We start from the raw sequence: 26,304 nt of genomic DNA on the forward strand, positions 1-26,304 counted from the left end.
AAAAATGCAGGAAATGAAGCGCTTGAAGGGAATACAAAGTCTAAAAAATGAGTTGGATACGAATTGCAAAATGGCCAAGCAGTAATGGCTAGAAGGCAAATGTAAGGATTGCCAAGCATATTTCACAAGGGCAATACAGATACCGCCTACACGAATATTAAAGAGATATTTGGAGGAAACAGAAGCAGCTATATGAATAGCAAGAGCTCAGATGGTAAAGCAATCCTAAACAAAGAAGGGAAAGCTTAAAGGGTGAAGGAGTATGCAGAGGGTTTATACAAGAGAGATGAACTTGAAAGCAGTATTTTGGAAAGGGAAGAGTACGTAGACGAGTTGGGAGTTACGATACTGCGAGAAGATTTGACAGAGCACTGAAAGCCAACCTTAGGGGAACCAGCCTTGACAAAACTCTGTCATGTGGTGAGCAAGACGTATAAGACAGGTGAAATACCCTCAGACTTCAAGAAGAACGTAATAATTCCAGCTACACAGAAATCAGGGGCTGACAGGTGTGAATATTACAGAACTATCAATTTAAGAAGTCATAGTTGAAAAATACTAACACCAATACTACCGAAGAAAAGAAAAAATTGGTAGAAGCCTACCTCGGGCAAGATCAGATTGGATTTCAGAAAAATGTAGGGAAACACGAAGCGATACTGACCCTACGACATACTTTAGAGGATTGTGAAGGGAAGGTAAACCTACTTTGATAGCATTTGTAAACTTGGAGGAAGCTTTTGACAATACAGGGAGCGAAAGGTGTATACAACTTGTACGGAAACGAGACGGCAGTTACAAGCGTCTACGGGCATGAAAGGGAAGGGAGTGAGGCGGCGTTGTAGCCAGTCCCCAATCTTATTCATTCTGTACATTGAGCTAATAGTAAAGGAAGCCAAAGAAAAATTTGGAATAGGATTGAAGTTCAGGAAGAAGAAATAAAAAGTTTGAGGTTTGCAGATTGTAATTTTGTCAGAGACAGCAAAGGACATGGAAGAGCAGTTAAATGGAATGGACAGTGTCTTGGACGGAGGATATAAGATAAATATTAACAAAACCATGACAAGGATAATGGAATGTAGTCGAATTAAATCAGGTGATGCTGAGGAAATTAGATTAGGAAATGAGACGCTTCAAGTAGTAGATAAGTTTTGTTATTTGGGCAGCAGAATAACTGATGATAGCCAAAGTAGATAGGATAGAGAAATCGAGAGTGGCAGTAGCAAGAAAAGTGTTTCTGAAGAAGAGAAATTTAACATCGAATATAGATTTGTGTTAGAAAGTCTTTTTGTGAATGTAGGTATTTGTTTGGAGTGTAGCCATGTATGGAAGTGAAACGTGGACGATAAACAGTTTAGACAAGAAGGGACTAGGACCTGAATGAAATTTTCACTCTGCAGAGGAGTGTGCGATGACATGAAACTTCCTGGTAGATTAAAACTGTGCCGGACCGAGACTCGAACTCGGGACCTTTGCCTTTCGCGGGCAAGGGATAGAATAGTGCCCCGAGAAAGGCAAAGGTCCCGAGTTCGAGTCTCGGTCCGGCAGACAGTTTTAATCTGCCAGGAGGTTTCAGAGACTAGGACCTTCGAAATGAAATGTGGCGCTACTGAAGAATTTGAAGATTAAATGGGTAGATTAGGTAACTAAAGAAGAGGCACTGGCTAGAAATGATGAGAAAAGAAATTTGTGCCACAACCCGACCAGAAGAAGGGATCGGTTGATATGACACTTTCTGAGACATCAGGGGACTACGAATTATTAGAGGGAAGTGAAGGGGGTGGGGGTGGGTAAAAATCGTAGAGGGAGACCAAGTAATGAATGCAGTAAACAGATTCAGAATTACGTTGTATGCAGCAGTTACTTGGAGAGGAAGAGGCTTGCAGAGGATAGAGTAGCATGAAGAGCTGCATCAAACAGGTCTTCGTACTGATGGCAACAACAACCACGGTTACTATGAATAAAGGCAGCTGCCAGAAAATGCACATTTATATCACCGAACGTATTTAGTTTTATTCATGTAAAATAAGGTCAGTGGTGGCACTTTACGTCCCTTTTTCTTTTGTAGTAGGAAGTGTCAGCTGCTTGCACATTATTAAGGTATCTCTTCGTTTAATACTGACGTTTTTTTCACGTGCTCTCAGCGTTAGTTTGCAGCAGTACACGTTTCTTGATGCTAAATGTGAAACAATGTAGCGTATGTTGTGCTAAATTATGACGTATTTAACATCAAAAAATGTGTAGTGGTGCAAATTAACGTACGAGTTTGTATAAAAAAAAATTGAAACGATAGAATGACGTAAGACTCTACAAGTAAATAAGTAAATGGAGTGGTTGAAATTGACAAATAAATAAAACATGAAAAACTAATTAACAAATCATTAAAATAACACAACTCGGGAACATATACATCGTGTATGGAAGAACCGGAGACCTTTGACATTCTCCCTAATTGCGCTTCCGCATGTGTTTTGTGAGTAGAATACTGATTTTCCTCCATAACATTCTCGTGAGTAATATATGACTGGGTAGTGCAAAACGCGTGTACCGTTTTGATGATTGCCGGTGCTCATTTGTTCTTATTCGTATACTCTTTTGATCGTAGTTTCCACAGTTGCAGAAACGCATTACACAGTGAGAAAAACTCTTCCTCGCGAAACATGCATGGCGTAACATCAGCATAAGCAGCGACGTCTTGTCAAATCGACCGTCAGTCGAACTTCTCACGCACAGGTCGCACACAATTTATGTTTTAAAAACACGTCAGACAATTTATGCTTGTCAAGCACGTGAAACACAATCTCATGTTTGACAAACATGTCAAGCAAAATTTATGTTTGAAGGACAAACTAGTGAAGTTTGACAGATTGTTTCATCGTTTGCAAGAGCCTTTATGGACTGACCAGTTGCTGTGTAGGTTCTAGCGGTGAAGTACGCATATTGCTATAACGCGAGTCCAGCTGATCAGTTGTAGGAACTCGTACAGTGCGTTGGCCATGGACCGCGACTGAGGTGAACCTGTTTTTCCCCGAGGCACCAGCTGGCCGCTGCTCGGTTCGCCCTCACTGACAGTTGTCCTCTCCCCGGGCAGAGACGGCAGCCGCGCCCGCGCCTGTGATGTGACGCGGCCATGGACACACTGGTGTTCAAGAACGGCGGCGTGTTCGCGCCGGCGGAGCCCACCATCAGCTGCAAGACGTGCAAGGAGCGCCGCCGCCAGCGCCAGCGGAGGGCCTCCGCCGGCCAGGACGTAGAGCAGGAGCAGGAGCAGCGCGGCCGAGACGCCGGACCAGGGTCAGCCAGCCGCCGTAAAGCAGAGCGCGCGCTCCGTGCTTGACGCTCCCGCAGAGGTCTAGCGTGGCCGGAAAGTCCCGGGAGCGCCAGATCAAAACAGTATAGTCTGTATTGGAATACCGACTTAAAAAAAAAGGGTTGGTGCATAAGTTGGGAGCGTTTTCCGTAAGTTCAATAAAGACAACGGACACACGAAACAGAGACTTTAGTCATCAATAATACATTCTTCTCCACTATTTACAAAAAATCTGGCAACGCTGGGGTAATTTGAAATTCAGGGACAGTAGAGATGGCATGGTTTTGAGGAGGCGAAGAACTCGTCGAGACATCTTTGGAGCGCATTTTCATCGGGAAAGGAAGTTCCTTGAAAGTTCCAGAATGAGATTTTCACTCTGCAGCGGAGTGTGCGCTGATATGAAACTTCCTGGAAGATTAAAACTGTGTGCCGGACGGAGACTCGGACTCGGGACCTTTGCCTTTCGCGGACAAGTGCTCGCAGGAGAGCTTCTGTAAAGTTTGGAAGGTAGAAGACGAGATACTGGCAGAAGTAAAGCTGTGAGGTCGGGGCGTGAGTCGTGCTTGGGTAGCTCAGATGGTAGAGCACGTGCCCGTGAAAGGCAAAGGTCCCCAGTACTAGTCTCGGTCCGGCACACAGTTTTAATCTGCCAGGAAGCTTCCTTGAAAGTTGTTCGACAGAGAGCGGAAATGGTGAAAACCTGAAGGCGCAGCGGAATGACTTCCCAAACAACCTCCTGTGTAGTGTTTTTTTGTCAGTCTGGCAGTAAGCTGGCGGGCGTTTTCGTGGCGTAAGATCTCTTCACTCAGTCTTCCAGGGCGTTATTCCGGGATTGCATGTGCAGTCGATACCAGATTCCAGCAGTGATGGTTAAACGTCGGGGACGCAATTTGTCGTACACCACGTCGTCGCTGTTCCACCAGATGCATAACATCATCTTTTGTGGGTGCGCGCAGGTCTGTGTGTGCAGGGAGTAGTTGCTTCGTTTGGGCTTAACCATTCCTTTAATTTCCTTACGTTAGCATAAAGACGCCGTTGCTCGTCACCAGTAATGTTACAGGATAGGAGTTCAAAAAATGGCTCTGAGCACTATGGGACTTAACATCTGAGGTCATTAGTCCCCTAGAACTTAGAACTACTTAAACCTAACTAACCTAAGCACGCCACACACATCAATGCCCGAGGCAGGATTCGAACCTGCGACCATAGCGGTCGTGCGGTTCCAGACTGTAGCGCCTACAACCGCTCGGCCTCTGCGGCCGGCGATAGGAGTTGTTCGAAAGCCAATTCATAACGAGCAAGCAGAGATTACATATGGCAAATCGCTGATTTTTTGGGTTTTTGGCTTAGAACAGCGGTACTCATACACCCGATTTTTGAACCTTTCCCACTGCACGCAAATATCGCACGATGGTGAAACGATCCCAATCCATAACATTTGCCAGTTTTCGAGTACACGGACGCGGATCATTATCGATTAACGCGTTTAAACGATCTTCATCAAACACCGAAGGTCTCCCGAACGTTGAGGGGTCACTAATGTCAAAAAGACCCTCCTTAAAACGAGAAAACCATTTCCTTGCCGTGCTCTGTCCAACGGAATTATCCCCACATACGACGGAAATGTTTTTAGGTGCATCCGCTGCTGTCTCCCCCGCCCCATCCCCCTGTCGAACTCAAAGGAAGAATATATCGGAAAGCTCCGATTTCTCCACTTTGCACTTCCTGCACTTGACACTTCATTTTCTAGCGTTCAGAGCTCCGCCCACCATCCGAAAATGACAATATGTAAATTCTAACAGCAACAGTAACTACAAATAAAAATGACGATCGATAAAAAAACCCACAGCGACCGGAATACGAACATGCAAAATTAACACTACGAACTTAATCACTTACATAACACAACACAGTCATCAAACGAAAGTGTCTTTATGGGGCTGAAAACTCATTTTAAACAGAAGTAGGGGTATTAAATAAATCCCAAGGAGAGAATGGAGAGTAATCAGAAAAATTATAGATTTACATTACACTGAATAAGGAACGTACATACTAACAGGAAATGAAGAAACTGAAAAGTACACCGGTATTTATTAGTGTATGAAAAAAATCAGGCTAAAATTCTATGGGCATACGAAAAGAATAGAACCAAACAGGTTAACATGACAGGCTGTGGAATTCTATGAAACACGTAGGAAACAAAAATTGAAACAATTAAATACATCGGTGCGGTAAGAAAAGACATGATGGAAATAGGAATAATACTGCTCTATATACCAGGCAGAAAAAAAAAAAAATTGGGCATAAAATTCACCACTGGACGATTGGACATTTCAGAAAAAGCCAAGAAGACCAAAAGTACTTAAATCTGACGAGCGGAAAAGAGCCCATTCTGCCAGAATGAAGGTAATATGGGCACAAAGAAAAGCTAAAGCAGAGCCCTGAAAATAACACTTGTTGTACATTGCATTGTCCAGTACGGCCCAGTTATGATTAGTAATAATAGTGGTGATGGTGATTATGCATCCAGCGGATCTGTAAGTGCACCATGGTGGCTTGCTGGGCCTCTCACACGCTCAATATTCATTACACAGCAATGAGTTTTGTGTAGTAATATTCACCTCCTGAGATCGACACTGACGGTTTTCGCAGCATAGTCAAGACTGTAGAACATTAAAAATATTGAATATCGCGCAGTATATTGTACAGTGTAAGGGTGGTATTGTACAATACACGTCCGTTACTGAGAGGCTGAGAGAAATTAAATTCACTCCGACAGAATTTCCACAAAGGACAGAATAATTAAATGACAATCACAAAGTGTGCAGGTGTGCTGGAAGATGTATATAAAAACATAATATGTGTCACTCTGAAGTTATGAAATTCTTGATTGATCAGGAAACAGATACACTTTTGTTACACAAAAGCTCAAGAACCTGAAAGTAAGCGGAAATGTTTGTCTTGTAGCTGTTCTCGGAATTAACAAATAACATCAGGTCACCTATCGAGGGAGCGTACATGTTTCTTTTCCTTGCAAGAGTTGTCACAATACGCACATCAGATCATGTAAGCTTCCAATCGGCATAACCGTTTTATTTCGTTTACAATGGTAGTTACAGTAGAGAAACACCACACGTAAACGCGATAAATTATAAAGTTCACCCGTTTGATTTGTAATTCGTTGTTGTTATGGTTTACGATTGTGTGGTTGCATGAAACACTACCGGAGATGTTTACAGACAGTTTCTCGGACTAGTCTCGCCCGTTCTGCATAATTTCTGCCTGTGAATTACAAGGCTAGCAATACAATCGCAGCACACGACGTTTACGTGGGCCCTGTTTTACGGCGATGTGTGGCCGCAGCAGTATTTGTTGCCGTCAACAGTACTGAAATGTGACTGCAGCACACGGTCCTATGACCGGGCAATATTGCTGACTGGGGGACGCTGTTGCCAAGTTAATGAGAGTGGTATTGCCTGTGCTGACCACCGAGGGTGCAGAATATTTGGTATGGCCGAGCCAAATCTGCCTCTGCCCTCTGTAAATGTTTCCTTCCACCTCAATCTCTCTTGCTTCCTATTTCTCACATCAACAGCGCTGCAGTACCAAGTCGCGTAATATGAGAGATGGAACACTATTATTTCTCTCTAGTGGGGAAGATGGTGCGTTCATAGTCATTCGCCAGATGACTCAGTGTGGGAAATAACCAAGTGTCACACTGCTCGACTTCGGTACAAGATCAACGAAGAATTAATATTGGAAATTTGGTACAAGACTAACGGAGAACCAATACTGGAAAAGCCCCTAAGATTCCATGAAACAAATATTTCCATTTATGGTTTACTGACAGCTGCGAAAATTACCTAACTATCAGTTCGATAGGTCATGGGTGCAAAATACGAGCACGAATTCCTTACAGGAAAACGGGAAAACTGGCAGAAGAGATCTCTGGGAAGATTAGTTTGAATTCCAGAGAAATCCAGGTACAGGCGAGGCAATTCTGACTCCCTATAACTTGTTATTGGAGGAAGGTTAGGGAAAGGCACACCAACTTTCGTAGCATTTGTAGGCTTAGTGAAAGCTTTTGACAATGTTGACTTGAATACTTCCTTCGAAATTCTGAAGCTAGCAGGGGTAAAATACAATCAAACAACGGAAAATCCAGGACGGAATGTAACAATTGTGAAAAGGAAAGTTGCTACTCACCATATAGCGAAGATAGACACAACAAAAAGACTACCACAAATAAGCTTTCGGGCAACGAGCAACCGAGGCCTTTGTGTCTCTCTCTCTCTCTCTCTCTCTCTCTCTCTCTCTCTCTCTCTCTCTCTCAAACACACACACACACACACACACACACACACACACACACACCTAGTTACATAGAACTATGGTTGAAGACACTCTGTAAAAGAGAAGTAAAAATTCCCTTCCCGCCATGCTGGGTTCAGGTTACTTTCTCTGCTGATCAGATCAGGAGAATTTCAGGTTGGTTTCTTTAACAAGGCTACTGGTTTCTTCACATCTGTGTGTGTGTGTGTGTGTGTGTGTGTGTGTGTGTGTGTGTGTGTGGTGTCGTGTCGTGTCGTGTCGTGTCGTGTCGTCTGTTTTTCACAAAGACCTTGTTAACCGAAAGCCTATTTGTGACAGTCTTTTTGTTGTGCCTATCTGCAACTCAGCATCTCTGCTGCATGGTGAGGCGTTATAAGAGCTGAGGGACAGGTAAGGAAGGCAGTGTTCGAGAAAGGTGTGAAACAGGGTTGTAACCTACCCCTGATATTGTTCAATCTGTACATTGAGCAAGCAGTAAAGGAAAGCAAAGAAAAATTTGGAGTAGCAATTAAAGTTCATAGAGAAGTAGTAAAAACTTTGAGGTTTGTCGACGACGTTATAATTCTGTCAGAGGCAGCAGAGGACTTGGAAGAGAAGTTGAATGGAATGAACCGAGTCTTGAAAGGAGGCTACAAGATAAACATTAACAAAAGCAAAACAGGTATTATAGAATGTAGTTGAATTAAATCAGGCGATGCTAAGGAAATTAGATTAGGAAACAAGACACTTAAAGTAGTAGATGTGTTTTGCGATTTGGGCAGCAAAGTAACTGATGATAGCCGAAGTCGAGAGGGTTCAAAGTGTACAGTGGAAATGGCAAGAAAAGCTTTTCTGAAGAAGAGAAATTTGTTATCATCGAATACAGATTTGATTAGTCCGCAGCTCGTGGTCTTGTGGTAGCTTTCTCGCTTCCCGCGCACGGGGTCAGGGATTTTCTCTGGGGTGTTGTGCGTCTTTCATCATCATTGACTCGCAAGTCGCCGAAGTGGCGTCAACTAAGCAGGACTTGCAATACGGCGGCCGAACTCCCCCCGCATGGGGCCTCCCGGCCAACAATGCCATACGATCATTTCATTTTTTTTTTCATAGTTTTGATTGTCAAGAAGTCTTCCCTGAAGGTGTGTAGCCATGTCGGCAAGTGGACGATGAACAGCTTAAACAAGAAGAGAATTGAAGCTTTTGAAATGTGGTGCTGCAGTAGAATGCTGAAGATTAGATGGGTAGTAACTAATGAGGTGCTACTTAACAGAGTTGGGGAGACAAGGAACTTGACGAAAAGAAGCCTTTAGTGCTGGAAGGAAGAGTGTGTGTGTGTGTGGGGGGGGGGGGGGGGGGGGGTCGGTCGTAAAGGGAAACAAGAGAGGGCTGGGCTGGGTTAGGTTAGGACAGCAAGCAGATTCCAAAGGATATAGGATGCAGCAGTTCTTCGAAGATGAAAAGGCTTGCCCAGTATAGAATAGCATGGAGAGTTGCATCAAACCAGACTTCGAACAGAAGACCATAACAACAACAACCAGGTGTACTTTTAAAATAGTGTATTTGCGGCTTACGAAAATGTCAAAAATATTATCAGTAATTTAACTCATTTTATATAATTCTGTGTTTCAATATTTTGCATCGTTTTCCAGATGAAGAAATCTTCGAATTTAAGGAAATATTTGGAGAAAGGGGGTCGCCATTAAATAGGCTGTCCCTGGAGAAATGGTCAGCGTTCATGACAGGAACGATCATTCGAAGCAAAAATGTCTAGTAAACATAAGCTCTAAAATGCATACCTAAAGAGCTGTGAGCACTTCTTCATCTTCGATGCTGTGAACACTATTTTTTTTAGTGAGAAGTTGAATACCTACCATTTCTCCTGGGACAACCTGTACATCAGTAGACGGAGAGCGAAACAGTCGACTATGTTATCATGAAATAAGGTTACCATGCTGGCAGAATGCGATGCTACATCGTGGTACAGTCTGTCTACTCATGTTCATTAATTTCATCGAAAACGCTATAGTTCTGAAACCTAGAAGTTTTGGCTGCCCTAGTTATGAAATCATAGGTATGCTGTGTAGAACTCATCCTCTTTCATCATCATTCACACATGTAATCGATAAATGGGCAACAGACTGATTTTTTGTGAAGTTTATCGAAGATGAATAATCCTGGAAGATCCATCAACTGCACGCTGACAATGCGAGGTGCCCTTGTACCAGTTTTGAAAACATTGGTGCTGCAGGTACAAGTCGTGTCATGCCTGACCCTCTTGACTTCTCCATTGCCCAATTATCGACTTCCCTGACATGAATCATCGTTCGTTATAGCGTACAAATGGTGGTCTTAAATATTGTGTGACATAGCTACATAGAACTATGGTTGAAGACACTGAAAAAGAAGCAAAAATTCCCTTCCCGCCATTCTGGGTTCAGGTTACTTTCTCTGCTGATCAGATCAGGAGAATGTTAGGCTGGTTTCTTTAACAAGGCTACTGGTTTCTTCACATCAGAGTTCCTTCATCATTTTGCTCCGTCCGAATTAGTTCACGACAGGAAACATATCCAAGTGTCTAATTAAAAGTAGTAATTCCGGAAACAAATCTGCAACCGCTTAACCGAAAGCAAACTGCGTGAACACTCTCCATAAAATAAATAAATAAATAAATATATATATATATATATATATATATATATATATATATATATATATATATAGCAAAGTTAAAATGCTGAATGTCCGGAACCGCGCGACCGCTACGGTCGCAGGTTCGAATCCTGCCTCGGGCGCGGATGTGTGTGATGTCCTTAGGTTAGTTAGGTTTAAGTAGTTTTAAGTTCTAGGGGACTGATGACCTAAGATGTTAAGTCCAATAGTGCTCAGAGTCATCTGAACCATTTTTTTAAATGCTGAATGAAGAGAACAAATAAGTGTTGAGAACTTACGTTGTAGAGAAAACAACAATCTTAGGAACGCATTTTTGGCGTATCAATTTAAATGTGTTATGAAGGTTCTAAAATGACTATAAAATTTATTATCATTATCTTCTTCGTACTGAGGATCGTCTGTGAAACTAGTTTTCCGCAATGTGCTGCAGTATTTATGAGCATTATCAGTTACCTGTACTAAAAGTTTCCGTGCTTTCGATATTTATACCATATGTGGGACTACGTTATTTAAACATTTTACTCGTCATAGCTGCTGGCGTGAGGCTTCTTTTGTCACTTTAAGAACGACGTCCGGAGCAGATGTTACTCGAATTATTTATTGGTTCCACTTTGCAACTTTATGCAACCCCTATGCTGCAACCAATAAAACCCGCTCTGCAAATCGCATTTAAGAAGAGCGGAACGAAAAAATTTGTTAAGTAGAACCTATAAGTTTTAAAAGTTCTGCTAAAATGTGCGTTGACAGTTGTTTTAAACTTGGTAAAATTATGGTGACAACAAACACTAATATATCCCATGTGCCACTGTTGGACAATGTGATTGCTGAGTCTCTGTTATCCTGAAACACTGCTAAAACAGTAAAAAGAGATACATTTGTGGTGGATATAGGTAGCGAAACGGAATGAATATCATAGATGACCACTGGACAAGATTCACTGGTACTTACCTCTATGTCTAAGGTAATAAATTTGAAGTAAATCCAGAATTTGTGAAAATAATCATTAAAATTACGTAAAGTTAGAGCACTCATTTGAGTTTATCAGATACTGTATTTATCTTTTATTTCCGACTACTTAAAAATAGCCGTGACGACAAAACTAAATACACTCCTGGAAATGGAAAAAAGAACACATTGACACCGGTGTGTCAGACCCACCATACTTGCTCCGGACACTGCGAGAGGGCTGTACAAGCAATGATCACACGCACGGCACAGCGGACACACCAGGAACCGCGGTGTTGGCCGTCGAATGGCGCTAGCTGCGCAGCATTTGTGCACCGCCGCCGTCAGTGTCAGCCAGTTTGCCGTGGCATACGGAGCTCCATCGCAGTCTTTAACACTGGTAGCATGCCGCGACAGCGTGGACGTGAACCGTATGTGCAGTTGACGGACTTTGAGCGAGGGCGTATAGTGGGCATGCGGGAGGCCGGGTGGACGTACCGCCGAATTGCTCAACACGTGGGGCGTGAGGTCTCCACAGTACATCGATGTTGTCGCCAGTGGTCGGCGGAAGGTGCACGTGCCCGTCGACCTGGGACCGGACCGCAGCGACGCACGGATGCACGCCAAGACCGTAGGATCCTACGCAGTGCCGTAGGGGACCGCACCGCCACTTCCCAGCAAATTAGGGACACTGCTGCTCCTGGGGTATCGGCGAGGACCATTCGCAACCGTCTCCGTGAAGCTGGGCTACGGTCCCGCACACCGTTAGGCCGTCTTCCGCTCACGCCCCAACATCGTGCAGCCCGCCTCCAGTGGTGTCGCGACAGGCGTGAATGGAGGGACGAATGGAGACGTGTCGTCTTCAGCGATGAGAGTCGCTTCTGCCTTGGTGCCAATGATGGTCGTATGCGTGTTTGGCGCCGTGCAGGTGAGCGCCACAATCAGGACTGCATACGACCGAGGCACACAGGGCCAACACCCAGCATCATGGTGTGGGGAGCGATCTCCTACACTGGCCGTACACCACTGGTGATCGTCGTGGGGACACTGAATAGTGCACGGTACATCCAAACCGTCATCGAACCCATCGTTCTACCATTCCTAGACCGGCAAGGGAACTTGCTGTTCCAACAGGACAATGCACGTCCGCATGTATCCCGTGCCACCCAACGTGCTCTAGAAGGTGTAAGTCAACTACCCTGGCCAGCAAGATCTCCGGATCTGTCCCCCATTGAGCATGTTTGGGACTGGATGAAGCGTCGTCTCACGCAGTCTGCACGTCCAGCACGAACGCTGGTCCAACTGAGGCGCCAGGTGGAAATGGCATGGCAAGCCGTTCCACAGGACTACATCCAGCATCTCTACGATCGTCTCCATGGGAGAATAGCAGCCTGCATTGCTGCGAAAGGTGGATGTACACTGTACTAGTGCCGACATTGTGCATGCTCTGTTGCCTGTGTCTATGTGCCTGTGGTTCTGTCGGTGTGATCATGTGATGTATCTGACCCCAGGAATGTGTCAATAAAGTTCCCCCTTCCTGGGACAATGAATTCACGGTGTTCTTATTTCAATTTCCAGGAGTGTATATTGCACGATCTGATGATAATTTTGTCCCTGTTCGACTTAATATTATCGTGTTTGTCAACCCGTTGGGAACTATTATTGTTAATTATTATTTTTACTATTTGACACACTGAGTGCAACGCGTTCCCGTTTAAATGGGACTGTCTGATCTTTTCCTTTTTGCGAGGTGTGGTTAGTCCAATGCGGTCTCGCATGTATTGTAAAAAAGAAAATAATAATAATAATAATTATAATAATAAACCAGACAAATCATGAACCAAATATTCGTTTAGCTGGGGGATAGAAGATCTTATTGTTTTAACTTCATTAGAACTAGTCAGCAGTGTTGAACAATAACAATTATTTAATACGCTTCGAGCTACCTTGGAAATAACTCTGCTTCAAAGATGATAAAATTTACATATGAAAAACTTCAACTGATATTTTAACTGATTCGCGACCAACTCTTAATTACTTGGCCTATTATTATTTACACTATTGCATTTTTTGGAAATATATTGACTTTAAAATTGCAAATAGTGGCAACAGATATAAATACTTCCAGCCACAGCTACGAAATAATTGCTGCTGGACCACTGGACCTTCATTTTGCACCATTTGTACACTCGTTGGCGTGGGTGGTAAGTAAAAAAACGCTTGTAGCTACACCACCTTACAAACTACGCTTACTCTTCACAAAAGAAAATAAAACAAGAATCACAGCAAGCACTATATTGCGCCGTCACTTCAGTTTACCACTGAAAGCGCTACTCTTGCTTAGGCGTGGCCACGTAACTATTTTCAAAAATCTCCGAAGACGATATTATCGAAAGCTCTGTTTGTAATCATATACCACGCCTACGTTGAGAATTAAAATACGCTCCATTTAATATCGTTTCGCATATTTACGTGGAAGGATACAATCTTGTACATATCGAATTCCCAAGTGTGGCCCCACTTTATATACAAAATAAAAACACTTGTAAGAATCGTGGCTGTCCCGTTCAGCATTACCGGCTCGCATAATGACATTCAAATTATCGTACATTTCGTTATGAGATCGTACATACCAACAATATGAAATGCGTTTTTGCGTTTCTGTCCTGGATAACTGCTTCCAGGGGCAACGAAAAGTTCATTTTCAGTATTTCGTCTGATTATTGAACGAATTTAAAAATTTGACATGCTGTCAAAATCTACTCATTAAAAGTCAGTTAAATTTAACACGATAAGTATTACAATTAGGAACTAAGTAGAGTATTTGTCTTGAAGTTGATGGCGGCCAAATATTCCATTTTGTTCATCCATTACTCGAAAATAACACGTAGCGACTTCCAACAAACTTCAAACATCTACGAAACTTTTTCTCGCTGACAGCCCACACAAAATGATGAAAGGAAAAAAGTTTGGCGCGTACTACAGTTTCACTGTTCATGTGGGCAAACGTTTTAATTTTTTACTTCTTTACTACTACTAATGCCATTCGCAACACACTTCGCAGGCAGTATCTACATATGTCTCTGAATGCACCTGCAATAACCCGCGTCCGGCCATCCAGATTAGGTTTTCCGTGATTTCCCGGAATCGCTTCGGGCAAATGCCGGGATGGTTCCTTCTTTAGAAAGACCACACCCGACTTCCTTACCCATCCTTGCCCAATCCGATGGGACTGATGACATCGCTATTTGGTCCCCTCCCCCGAATCGGCCAACCAACAGCATCTGCAACATATTACTTCACAGTAAATATTTCAGAAGATAGGACGTCAGAAATAATGGGAAGCGTCAGAAGCGAGCTTCTGCTGAGCGCAAATTACCTAATTTTACAATCATACTGCATTTCATAATGAAAGCATTTAGCGACATCCAACAAACTTTAAGGATAATTTCAATCCTTTTCCAAACTTTTCCCCTCTTACGTGCGTAACGTCAAGAACAACAGAATTAAAGGGCTACTTGTAGAGCATTGGGAAGAAATCTTGGCCGGCTGGTACCACATAAAAATACGCGTGTCCGATTATTTCACGTTAACTTGTCCTCATTCTAATGCAACTAATTTTTAATTTTTTTAATTAGCAAACAATTTATAAATATTGTCCATAAAATTATATAAAAATTACTTCGTTATTTGCTTACCTCGGAAGAAGACTTAATAAAAATAAATGCATCATCTTCCTCCTCTGGAGGGTCAGGAATAGAAGGGGATGGCCGCAAGTATATCTGCGTTTTCTTCATACTGCCGAGCATATTTTCAGTAGGAACAAATTTCTTTGCATGAGCTGCTGCTCCTCACACACTGGCTGGCAAGCAAACATCCATTCACTGTGAAGGTAACGACCCTATTCCTGTTTTTCACTTTTGAAGATCGATCCTACTAAAAACTCTTTCGCAGTTAGCATTTGAATGTGGAAGGGATAAACACGAGAGCGAAAAAACTGCTTGGACTGGAAATTCTCACTCGCCAAGTAAAGTTTTTATGTTGAGTCTGTTTCCCCAAAATACGCCCATTTCCTAATATTTTTTTTTGCGATAGGAAGTTTCGTTGTTGTAAATGCTTATCGTCATCTACAGAGACTATTCTCGGTATTTGTGACCTAAGAGGTATAAAAGAGGGAGGTTTCTGAAAGAGACCTTTCAGGGGTAAAAAATGGAAGCAATAGCAATAAATAGTCATCAAAGTTCTCTTTTTCAGTTCTGAACATCCTGTCTGCGTAAAATCCCTACGTCTGCCGTAAAAGTATTTCACGTCATCCCATTCATTATCTGTTTCTGGCTTTTGAATTGCCTTCGGAACTTCAACTCCTAAATGAAACATTCGGCTGGCAGGAAGAAATGTTGACCTGTTGTTGGGGTCAATGTCAAGTCAATTTAGTACTTACGACATAATGCCGATCCATGTAGCAAAGCAACATTTTCTTGTCCCTTTCTACCATCTTTTTATGTAATTCAATAAAGACAGCTTCACTCTGGAAATACTTCTTTAAATCGGTGAATTTCGGTAAAATATGAGCCAAAAATAAGTAAAATGATTTTAAAAAATTGTCACTGAGGGATGTATGAATTTCTTCTACCGCAACCAGCTACATCTCTAGGCATTTAGAATCAAAATAGAGACGCCAAACATTCCACTGTTCTAAAATTGTCACTACAACGGCCCGCAGAGATAGCCATCTTGTCTGTGATGTAACAATTAATGGATTTTGATATCTAAAAACTTTTGAAATTTATGCAGTTGTGGCAGTCTCTTAGCATTGACTTGAAAATGGTTATGATTAAGCCTAGCTAGGTGTTAACAACGTCTGGGAATACATTCACAAGCCTCGGTGGCACGCACGTATGTAAAGCGAGTGACGTTTACAATTGAGGATGAATTGTCCAGGACATTTTTCAGTTAACAGAGTAACAACGGAGCTTCTTGACCCCATCATAGTATTACAACCATCAAAAACAACTCGTATAATATTGTTTTCAGAAACATGGTACTCAGAAAATGAAAGCATTAGATTAGAATAAATATTTTTATTTATTGCGCCTCATTCTCATTTTCACCCTGACGAAATAAATCTCGGGTGTACAGCCTGGTATGTGTGTGCATAGGACACAATATTTCGGCAATCGACCACGTTGCCATCATTAGGTGCGCTGATGTGCTTAGATTTATTTCGTCATAAAATACGCCTGGAGAAATTGAAGAATCACATATTCACCCTGCTTAAAAATTACAGAAAGATTCCAAAATTTACTTTCAATTTTATTTGTGTCTGTATCAAAATATCTACCCACGACATACGATGTTTTAACAGACTCTACGTATATTGACTCATCGATAAGAAAACTGAATTTTGTACGTCAGTTTTTCAGCAACTTCGTTCTTACGACTCTCTATCACGTTCTTTACGATCTGGGAATATCTTGTGCGACGCAGGTGTATAGCGTGGCATTGAAAGGAAGATTGTGTTCTGCCACTAATACTGCCAATTTAATTTCAGGAATGTGAGCCTGATTATTTAAAGACAGATGATTTGTAGCTGATTTAACAAATATGACTACCCAACATTGTCTGGCATCTAGATGACACCGCCTTCACTTTTTTTGACATGATTTTCACTTTTAGAATTTTTTTTAACGCATTCCAATCCAGACACAAAAGCGACGTTACAGATTCTACATCTAGTCCTCCAAGAGTTCTATTCATCAGTGCACAACCAACCTTTAAATTCAGGATTAGTTTCCCATACTTTCCTATATTTTTGTATTGTCCTCTTCTGTTGCCATTGACACAATTTTGCTCTGTTTAACACCTTATAAATTGCTCAGTGTCCTCACCTGAGCCAAAAAGTTAACTGTAATCTTTTTCACTTTCGTATGCAAAGCAGTCAATAAGGTGAATTCCCCAGGGGATTCATTTTGGGTAATAACTTAAGATGACTTATTCAGCTGTAGCATAATGACATTGGGGAATCCCACGGCCGAACAGACCTGCTTTTAGGCTGCTCAAATAGAATTTGTGAACCAAACTTGTCAAAAATTAAATAAATCACAAAAATTAAAATAATAAAAAGGCGAAATCGTAACAATAGTAAGCGTTTCAAAAGATCGTACAATAGACGTGTGATCCGAAGGGTGGATCGTATGTTCGTGCACCATCATAAATGTACAATCGAGACCTTTCGGTTGGCAGTGCTGGTTCCGTTTTTTTTTGTCGCAATTCTTGTGTGCAATAACTTTGTCTCCCGTCATCATCTGTGGTTTAGGTTCTCTGGTAGGCTGCTCTTCTATCGTCACATCACGTTTAGGGATCGCACGCTACATGGAACAAAATAATTACAACTACAATCAACATATATTACAAATATATTTAGCGGCTCGACTTTCTTAGGTGTGGTGGAAGTATACTAACAACCACCATTAAGATCAGTTGGATAAAATGGTTTCTTACAGTTCAGCTAGACTTGAGTTAACTTAGGATTAAGCTGGTCCACGTGTATGAAAAAAAAAAACCATTGGGAATTATTCACACTTAGTGTTAAATTTGCGTCTTATTTATGCACATACATACTGGTAAGAGCATTATGATGTGCTGCACCCCAGAGAGATAGGAACCTCATTAATTTTCGCTACTGACCGATCTTTTTGCTAACATGCTTGGATACTCCTAAGCGTCCTGTCCACAGGGCGCCGACTTGTTACTACTGAAGCCGGTCTCTCTTCCACAGCAACTGTCATGAGACCATGCAGCCTGTGAGGGGGGTTGTACTACAAGTTTCAAATGGTCTCCAGCATAGTCATCACGTGTCAGTAGAAGCCAAAAAATAAATACATTGGTTTATAAAACGCAAAGCTTTGCTAATCAAAGTTTCATAAAATCAATATTTTTTTAAACAATTACTCATGAAATTTCATCAAAGAGAAATGGATATTATGGTTTCCTAGAATGTAACGGCTCTAATTCTGAATATTTATGCATAAAGAACAGTATTTGAAGGTGTATTGAAGATTAGCATTTCGATAGCTGTTTGCATTTTGAACTCTTAATTTCATCTGTTATAAAATTCCATCAAAGTATTGTCTGCTGTAGTTTATACATAATGTCAAATGTTTTTTAAACAATGATTAGTTTAAATTGAAAACCAGCACTTGATAATGAACTTGTGATTACATAACAAAAATAATAATGCCTTGAGACGTATTGTGTACTACTACTATTGGGCAATCTTGGTCTGTTACATTACAATAAATAGTGAAAAACTACTGCACATTACTTCAATAAGAAATAAAAGTGATACCCAACCATGTTAATGATTTGGCACATAAACTTTTTGCCATGTTTAGTGCCACTGACAGAGATGTGATTATTAGAGGCGTTTGTAAATGATGGGCTGTTTCTTGCATGTAGCAGCTAGTTTTGTTGTAGATTGGCAAATAAGAGATTCCAGATTCAGCAATAGTCTGTGCAGATAAACTTTTCAAATAACAATCATTTGTCAGCTACTGCTAGATGAAGGCCTACTCCAGACTTGTCAGTGCATCGCAAAAATATCACTATGAACAATAATTTCTGTTTAAACTTCTGAACAATTACGTGGTGGTTAACGTATAAAACTATTATGAGAGCTTAGTCACCACAGGTAGTGACCGTTTATGATATAAAGTAGGCAACTGCAAATGTCTCCCACATAGGGGAATGAAACATTGTGAATAATTTTATACATTAACCATGCCCTCTCAGCCTTGAAGTTTTATAGGAAGTAACCAACAGCCCTTAAAACAAACATTGTGTTGCTGTAAAAGGGAACATTGATGATGTATGTGGCTTGTTTCTGTGTTACATTGCACCTGCAACTACGCACAACAAAATTTTAATTCTTTCTTTTATGTCTTTTTTCCAGTGAGCTGAAGAAGCTCTCGGAAGAAAGCCTGACAAGACAGCCAGAGGAAGTATTTGATATCATATGCAAGTTAGGTGAAGGGTAAGTAGTATCTCTCTTTACAAAATATTCCTCTTTACAAAATATTCCTCTTTTACCTGATAGAGGTATAACCTCTGTTGTTTCTGAGAAAGTTGATTCAAAGTGAAATATAAATTCACTGAAGAAGTGTCATGTATCCCTGATATTGTTGGTAATAGAATACAGTAGATTAATCATTCCTGTTGATTAGGTCTCTGATGCAAATAATTTAAACATGATTGTGATTTTTATTTTCTGTCTTTGACTGGTAAATATAGATACAGTGCAACAAATTCATTTTCTCAGATAATGATAGTCAAGTGTTTGTTATTTATAGCTCAATTCACATTATTGGTAGAGAGTATCGCATGGAAAATCATGATGCTGCTTGTTGGCTAATGAAGTAAATTTCAAAATTAGAGCATAAATTTAGACAACATTCTCCATGGAGTGCAGCAATCTGGTGCTATACTTTGGTTAAAACAACAGCAGAGATCGCAATAACGTTTGTTTATTATTACCTTTTTCGGCTTATGTTAAAAGCCGTCCTCAGATTTCGTGGGCACCCTATGGCTGGTGCTGGCACCTCCTCGGTTTTTCATATCATGGTCCTGCACTGTGGTACGATCATGGTATCACGTGAAAAACAGAGGAGCCGCCAGCACCAGCATAGGGGTCTCAAAAAACCTGGGGATGGCTGTAACATAAAATAAAAACTGGTCATAATAAACAAACGTTATTGCAGTCTCGACTGTTGTTTTAACCAAAAGTACATGTCAAACTAAATTTGGTTGTTGATGCCAGCAAGACTTGCTCTTCCGCCACCACTACAGATTTCTTACCACCATCAGTGCATAGTCTTGCAGAAGCTAACTGCTTCATTACTTACCAGATTTGTGCAAAGATTAACAATTTATTAAAAAGTGTGATCATTGACCATCTTCTCTATGAAGAGTTATCTCATTATTATTATTCTTGACTACGATGGGACAAATGATGACATAAGATAAAAATTCTTTGTTGAGATATGATACCATATTACAAGTGCGAGCGAGCGTGCGCGTTTCGAGCTTGTCTGTGGGCTTGTAAACATGGCATGTGCTACACTCTTCTGTCAAGTGTGACGTAGTTTACGTAGTGTTATTCGATATTTGCAAATGAAACAGCGTATCGAAGTATGTGGTCCCAATATTGAGCTAGTGTGAGAGTGTTGCAGGATATTTAGATAATGTGAATATGACAAGAAGTCAGTGGCAAATGAAGGAATTTTACAGTGATAAGATTAAATCATCAAAAGATAGGTTAAGTTTATGGTTTCTTAGTTCTTGAATTGCTCAGGGAAATTCAGGTCAGCACTATGTAGCATTGTTAGTAGACTGAGAACATTGAGACTTCTGCTTATTGTACATTAAAAATGTGAACCAACACCATAAAATGTGTGAATGTCTTCATCACCGAGGCAAAACTTGTGATAGGCTGGAAAAGTTCATTTCTTCCACTGTACTAAAAAAGAAACAGCAGTCATGATAGTGGATTTACCTCTAATCTCCAAACAAGCCAATAATGTTAAAAAACACTCAGTAACAGAAAGAATATAGTGTCAGTCTTTCTTGGACAAGAAACGTTTTTTGATTGTTCAGAACATGAAACAAGGGACAACAGTCGATGCAGGTACACACAGACACAGTGTGAATCATTTACAAATCATATCAGAACAAAAGAAGTCATTCTAATTTCTTAGATTTTCCCAGCAATTTGTCGTCATCTCGTAGAATTGGATGTACTGCAAGTGGTCCAGAAAATAGGTCTCAAGAAACCCCTGATGAAGATGCCGAGTTACACTGTTGAAATATCCACTAGTAGTACACCCAACTCTATGAGATGGCAAGAGAAATTCTGTTAGATGTCATTCTGCGGCGCGATAATACCTGGCCACATATTTTTGCAGAAACTTGCCAACTTCAACAGTAGAAATCGAGGGAGGTGATAGATCACCCTCCCTGCATTCTTTATTAGTCATGGAGCGACTTCCATCTTTTTTCCATAGATGATTGTGCAACGCAGCTATCTCTTTATTCGCACGAAGTAATGGCCGCCATCGACAGGGGATCTCAAGTTTATTCCGTATTTCTAGATTTCCGGAAAGCTTTTGACACCGTTCCTCACAAGCGACTTCTAATCAAGCTGCGGGCCTTTGGGGTATCGTCTCAGCTGTGCGACTGGATTCGTGATTTCCTGTCAGGAAGGTCGCAGTTCGTAGTAATAGACGGCAAATCATCCAGTAAAACTGAAGTGATATCAGGTGTTCCCCAGGGAAGCGTCCTGGGACCTCTGCTGTTCCTGATCTATATAAATGACCTGGCAATCTGAGCATTTCTTTTAGGTTGTTCGCAGATGATGCTGTAATTTACCGTCTAGTAAGGTCATCCGATGACCAGCATCAGTTGCAAAGCGATTTAGAAAAGATTGCTGTATGGTGTGGCAGGTGGCAGTTGACGCTAAATAACGAAAAGTGTGAGGTGATCCACATGAGTTCCAAAAGAAATCCGTTGGAATTCGATTACTCGATAAATAGTACAATTCTCAAGGCTGTCAATTCAACTAAGTACCTGGGTGTTAAAATTACGAACAACTTCAGTTGGAAAGACCACATAGATAATATTGTGGGGAAGGCGAGCCAAAGGTTGCGTTTCATTGGCAGGACACTTAGAAGACGCAACAAGTCCACTAGAGAGACAGCTTACACTACACTCGTTCGTCCTCTGTTAGAATATGGCTGCGCGGTATGGGATCCTTACCAGGTGGGACTGACGGAGGACATCGAAAAGGTGCAAAAAAGGGCAGCTCGTTTTGTATTATCATGTAATAGGGGGGAGAGTGTGACAGATATGATAAGCGAGTTGGGATGGGAGTCATTAAAGCATAGACGTTTTTCGTCACGGCGAGATCTATTTACGAAATTTCAGTCACCAACTTTCTCTTCCGAATGCGAAAATATTTTGTTGAGCCCAACCTACATAGGTAGGAATGATCACCAAAATAAGAGAAATCAGAGCGCGAACAGAAAGGTTTAGGTGTTCGTTTTACCCGCGCGCTGTTCGGGAGTGGAATGGTAGAGAGATAGTATGATTGTGGTTCGATGAACCCTCGGCCAAGCCCTTAAATGTGAATTGCAGAGTTGTCATGTAGATGTAGATGAAGCAATGGTGGGGCAAATGACAATTGAATCATTTGAAAAACTGCCTAGGGAACCTTGTATTAATAATGTTATGCAACTCGCAGTCTAGAGCAGGATCTCAGAGTTGAGACCACTCTTGCAGCTTACACTTAAATTTTATTGATTATTTTATTAAGTAGCTTGTAATTAGCCTCATGAAGTGCTTCATTTATCCCATTCCAGCGTTTTCTATTACAGGTTAATCTTAGGTGGTCACTGGAAATTGAACATAGGACCTCTTGAGTCAGCAGCCAGCAATGTTTACCAATTTCCAAACACAAATGCCATGTGCTTTTTGTTACTGTTCTCACCTTGAAGATAGGTTTGAACACTGCATTGTTTGATTAAGCATGATACATCCTTGCCTTCGTATGACTTTTGAACTAACTTGCAGGGGGACTTATTGTTCAAATGGATCTAGACTCTGGTAATCACTTACATTATGGACTGAATTCTGTTGTTGTGACTTGTCACAAAACCTTCATGGTCACTGCTGATGCTGCATATGTCTTCACCGATGTAACATATTTATGTGGTTTCTAAATGCTGAGAATTTTTTGTCCAAATACTACTGGTAGCAGACGTAAGATGTGATTAGTTGTCACTATGATGAAATTCATTTTGAAAAGGTAATCATTTCACTTTTGTAAATAAAACTGACTAATGTACCACAGCTATAGCTGTTGGATCCAGAATTAATCATCCAAAGTGAATTACATTTGCATTAACATCTATACACCCCCAAGCCCACCTTTCATTGTGTTGCAGAGGGTATCTGGAGTACCACTGACCCTTCCACATTTACTGTTCCAGGCCTCAGTCTTTTTGATAGATACAGTACAAGGCTGCAGTATACGGGGAGCTGCTTCTAGGACTGTACACAACCCAAATTTTAACTGTGCTCCACGGAAAATTGTGCAGTGCCTCTCTTGTAGCATCTGCCACTAATTGAATGTGCATATCTGTGAAGCTTTTGCACTTTTTAACCTGTGGAAAAACATGCTGCTCTTCTTTGGATTCTCCATATTTTCTCTATAACATGCTGCTGCTCTTTGGACTCATCATATTTTCTGTATCAGTGCTATCTGATAGTCACAGACTGATGGGCATATACAGCTAGAGTTTCATAAGCTACCACCTTCATGGTAGCCCGCACTCCCTGAAGTTTCTTCCAATGACCTGTCGGGTATCTGCTTTTTGTGCAGTTAGTTTTATGTGGCCATTGCACTTTAAATCACTTTGTAATTGTGCTGCCAGGTATTTAATGCTTTCAGCAATTCTTCAGCAATAGTGTAATCAAATATGAGGAATTTCTGCCTTTTTATGCACAATATTTTACATTTGTTTGTGTTGAGGGTCATCTGCTAATCCCTGCAACAAGTGCCAATCCTCTGCAGGTCTTCCTGCATTTTGCTACAATTTTTTAGTAGTGAGACTTCTCTGTAAATATCACCATCTTTAAATTATCTTGTGGAGCTTGCAGCATAAACTGTGAATTATTGTGGGCAGTAATGGTCCTTGAGTAATCCCGTAAGGTGCACCCAAAGTTATTTTTATGCTGAAGATGTGTGTTCATTAAGAATGACATCCTGTATTCTATTTGCTAGGAAATCTTAAATCAAATAGCAAAGCTGATCTGATATTTGTTACGTTTATATTTTATTAACCAGGCAGCCATGTGGAACTGTGTTGAACTTATACCAGAAGTCAAAGGAAATGGCACCAAGCTAGATGCTGATACCTGCTGCGTTCTAGTTCCTGTGGATGAACAGAGTAGGCTGTATTTCACACAGTTGTTGTTTGTGGAACTAATGTCAAAAACTGTTACAATTCTCAAGCATAAGTTGGCTTTTAGAATCCAACAACAGACTGATGTCAGCAATATGTTTTCCCTATAGGGGCTTTCTTTGGCACTCAGTGATTGCTACATTTGATCTGTTTCATTTTTATTGAAAAAAGAGGACACACAACCTCATTTATATGTTATTGAGGGGGGGGGGGGTGTTAAAATAAATGTACAGGCGAGATTAATGTTAAAATAAAACATCATAATTTATTTGTATTAACATTAAATGCATGCAAACAGAAGATATGTGTACTGTACAGCAGTCAATGCAGTATTTCAGTTAGGCTAAAGCCTAAATTATGGACAGTTAAACTTACTTAGGTCTAGAGAATGAATAAATTACAGTTTGTTTTTTGGAAGCAATGCTGCATTCATAAAAAAATGGCTCTGAGCACTATGCGACTCTACTTCTGAGGTCATAAGTTGTCTAGAACTAATTAAACCTAACTAACCTAAGGTCATCACACACATCCATGCCCGAGGCAGGATTCGAACCTGCGACCGGAGCGGTCGCTCGGTTCCAGACTGTAGCGCCTAGAACAGCACGGCCACTCCGGCCGGCTCTGCATTCATAGATCAAGTGTTTATATGCAGTTGCTTTGCATATCTTGTCATCGCCTTTGTTTCTTGATTTTATGTGATGGCACGCTACTTCCAATGCAGTAAGTGCTCCTGATGGACTGGGAGGATCCACAGATTCACCATTCTGTTCTTGGGATTCTTCAGGACTATTCTTTTTAGTTGACATTGGCACAACTTCTTTAATTCTTTCATCATCATTTTGCAAACATCACACAGCATATTCATTACAATCATGAAAATCCAGTTTAGGATCTTCAATCCTTCTGTTGAGATGTATGATGTTTCTTTGAACCAGCATCTTCCTATGCCTGACTTTTTGTGGCAGCTGTGATGCACAAGTCCAGAAGTTTAAGATGGCTTATGTAATTTTCTGCAAAAAATGCCTGTTCTATGTTGCTGAAGTGTAGTGCTGGAGGGTGAGCCAAACAGTTGTCCAGAAGAAAAAGTATTTTTTTTTCTCCTCATGATGCAATGTGTTTTGAGGAGGCTCTTGGAGAGGTTTGCAGCTACCCATGCCCTTTTGTTTGACTCATTATTGGTGGGATGCAATTTTACTTCCTTAAAACGCAGAGTCTTCACTGAGTTCCCAGTCACTAGTCGCCAGAATTTATCAGAGTTCCCCTAACTGCCACTGTTGTATCTGGCAGTAAGTTACAAAAAGTGCAGTTTCAACTGTGTTGTAAATATCTTTCAGACTGTATTTTATAGTTAGTCTTGGAAGCTCATGCTCTTTCCAACAATCTGTGGTGACATTATCCATACTGTTAGCTGCTTGAAATAGGCAAATTTGCTGCATGCTGCTGCTGAAACGAAATTTGTAGCACTCTTTCAGGTCTGCAAATTTTCTGCACTGGATGTGTGTGCACTTCTCACTGCTTGACCTGCTTTTCAAAGCAGTAGGATCTGTCTTTCTTTGGCCAGTATGGTAGTATCTCCCCACTCCTCCAGTTATGTTCATTTTCTCCAGAATGGGAAGTATCTTCTGTTTTGTGACAGGCTCATCATTTTCACATACACAAAAATTAGGAACTACACCAAAAAAATTAACTGAGTTCACCCCTTGCAAAAACACTCCTAGTTTCACTCACAATCAGTGTACCTATGGATCTTCTCTCACTTCTGTCAACTACAACCACGTACTACTGGTATTTATTGTGTTTGGTGGACCGTGGGCCACAGTCTCACTCCTTATCTCCGAAACCGACTGCCACAATGTCATGAACAATAGTGTCACTCTTGAGTATTGTAGCTACACCCACAATAATGGCTGTGAATTTGCAGTTAGACAGCAAACCAAGAATGACTGGCCACACCATATAAGAAATATTTTGTGATGATTTCTTGTCCTTTATAATGTCTAAGTGTGACAAAATGACTGTGGAGGATTAAAAGCAATAGCAACACCGAGAAAG

The 26,304-nt window shown here is 41.1% G+C and overlaps 1 protein-coding gene across 3 annotated transcripts in view; it reads left to right on the forward strand.

Annotated features, from left to right (window-relative positions):
* LOC126472844 (serine/threonine-protein kinase 3) overlaps positions 1-26,304 on the forward strand; it is a 359,477-nt gene that overhangs the window by 286,283 nt on the left and 46,890 nt on the right. For 2 of the 3 annotated variants that reach the window (XM_050099964.1, XM_050099965.1), the window contains exon 2: positions 19,188-19,268. In XM_050099964.1, coding sequence (XP_049955921.1) covers positions 19,188-19,268 — 81 coding nt within the window. Of the gene's footprint in view, positions 1-3,091; positions 3,295-19,187; positions 19,269-26,304 lie in introns of all 3 variants that reach the window. The other variant, XM_050099966.1, reaches the window with a different exon arrangement.

The sequence above is a fragment of the Schistocerca serialis genome, chromosome 1, assembly GCF_023864345.2.
Source record: "Schistocerca serialis cubense isolate TAMUIC-IGC-003099 chromosome 1, iqSchSeri2.2, whole genome shotgun sequence".
In the NCBI taxonomy this organism is placed as follows: Eukaryota; Metazoa; Arthropoda; class Insecta; order Orthoptera; family Acrididae; genus Schistocerca; species Schistocerca serialis.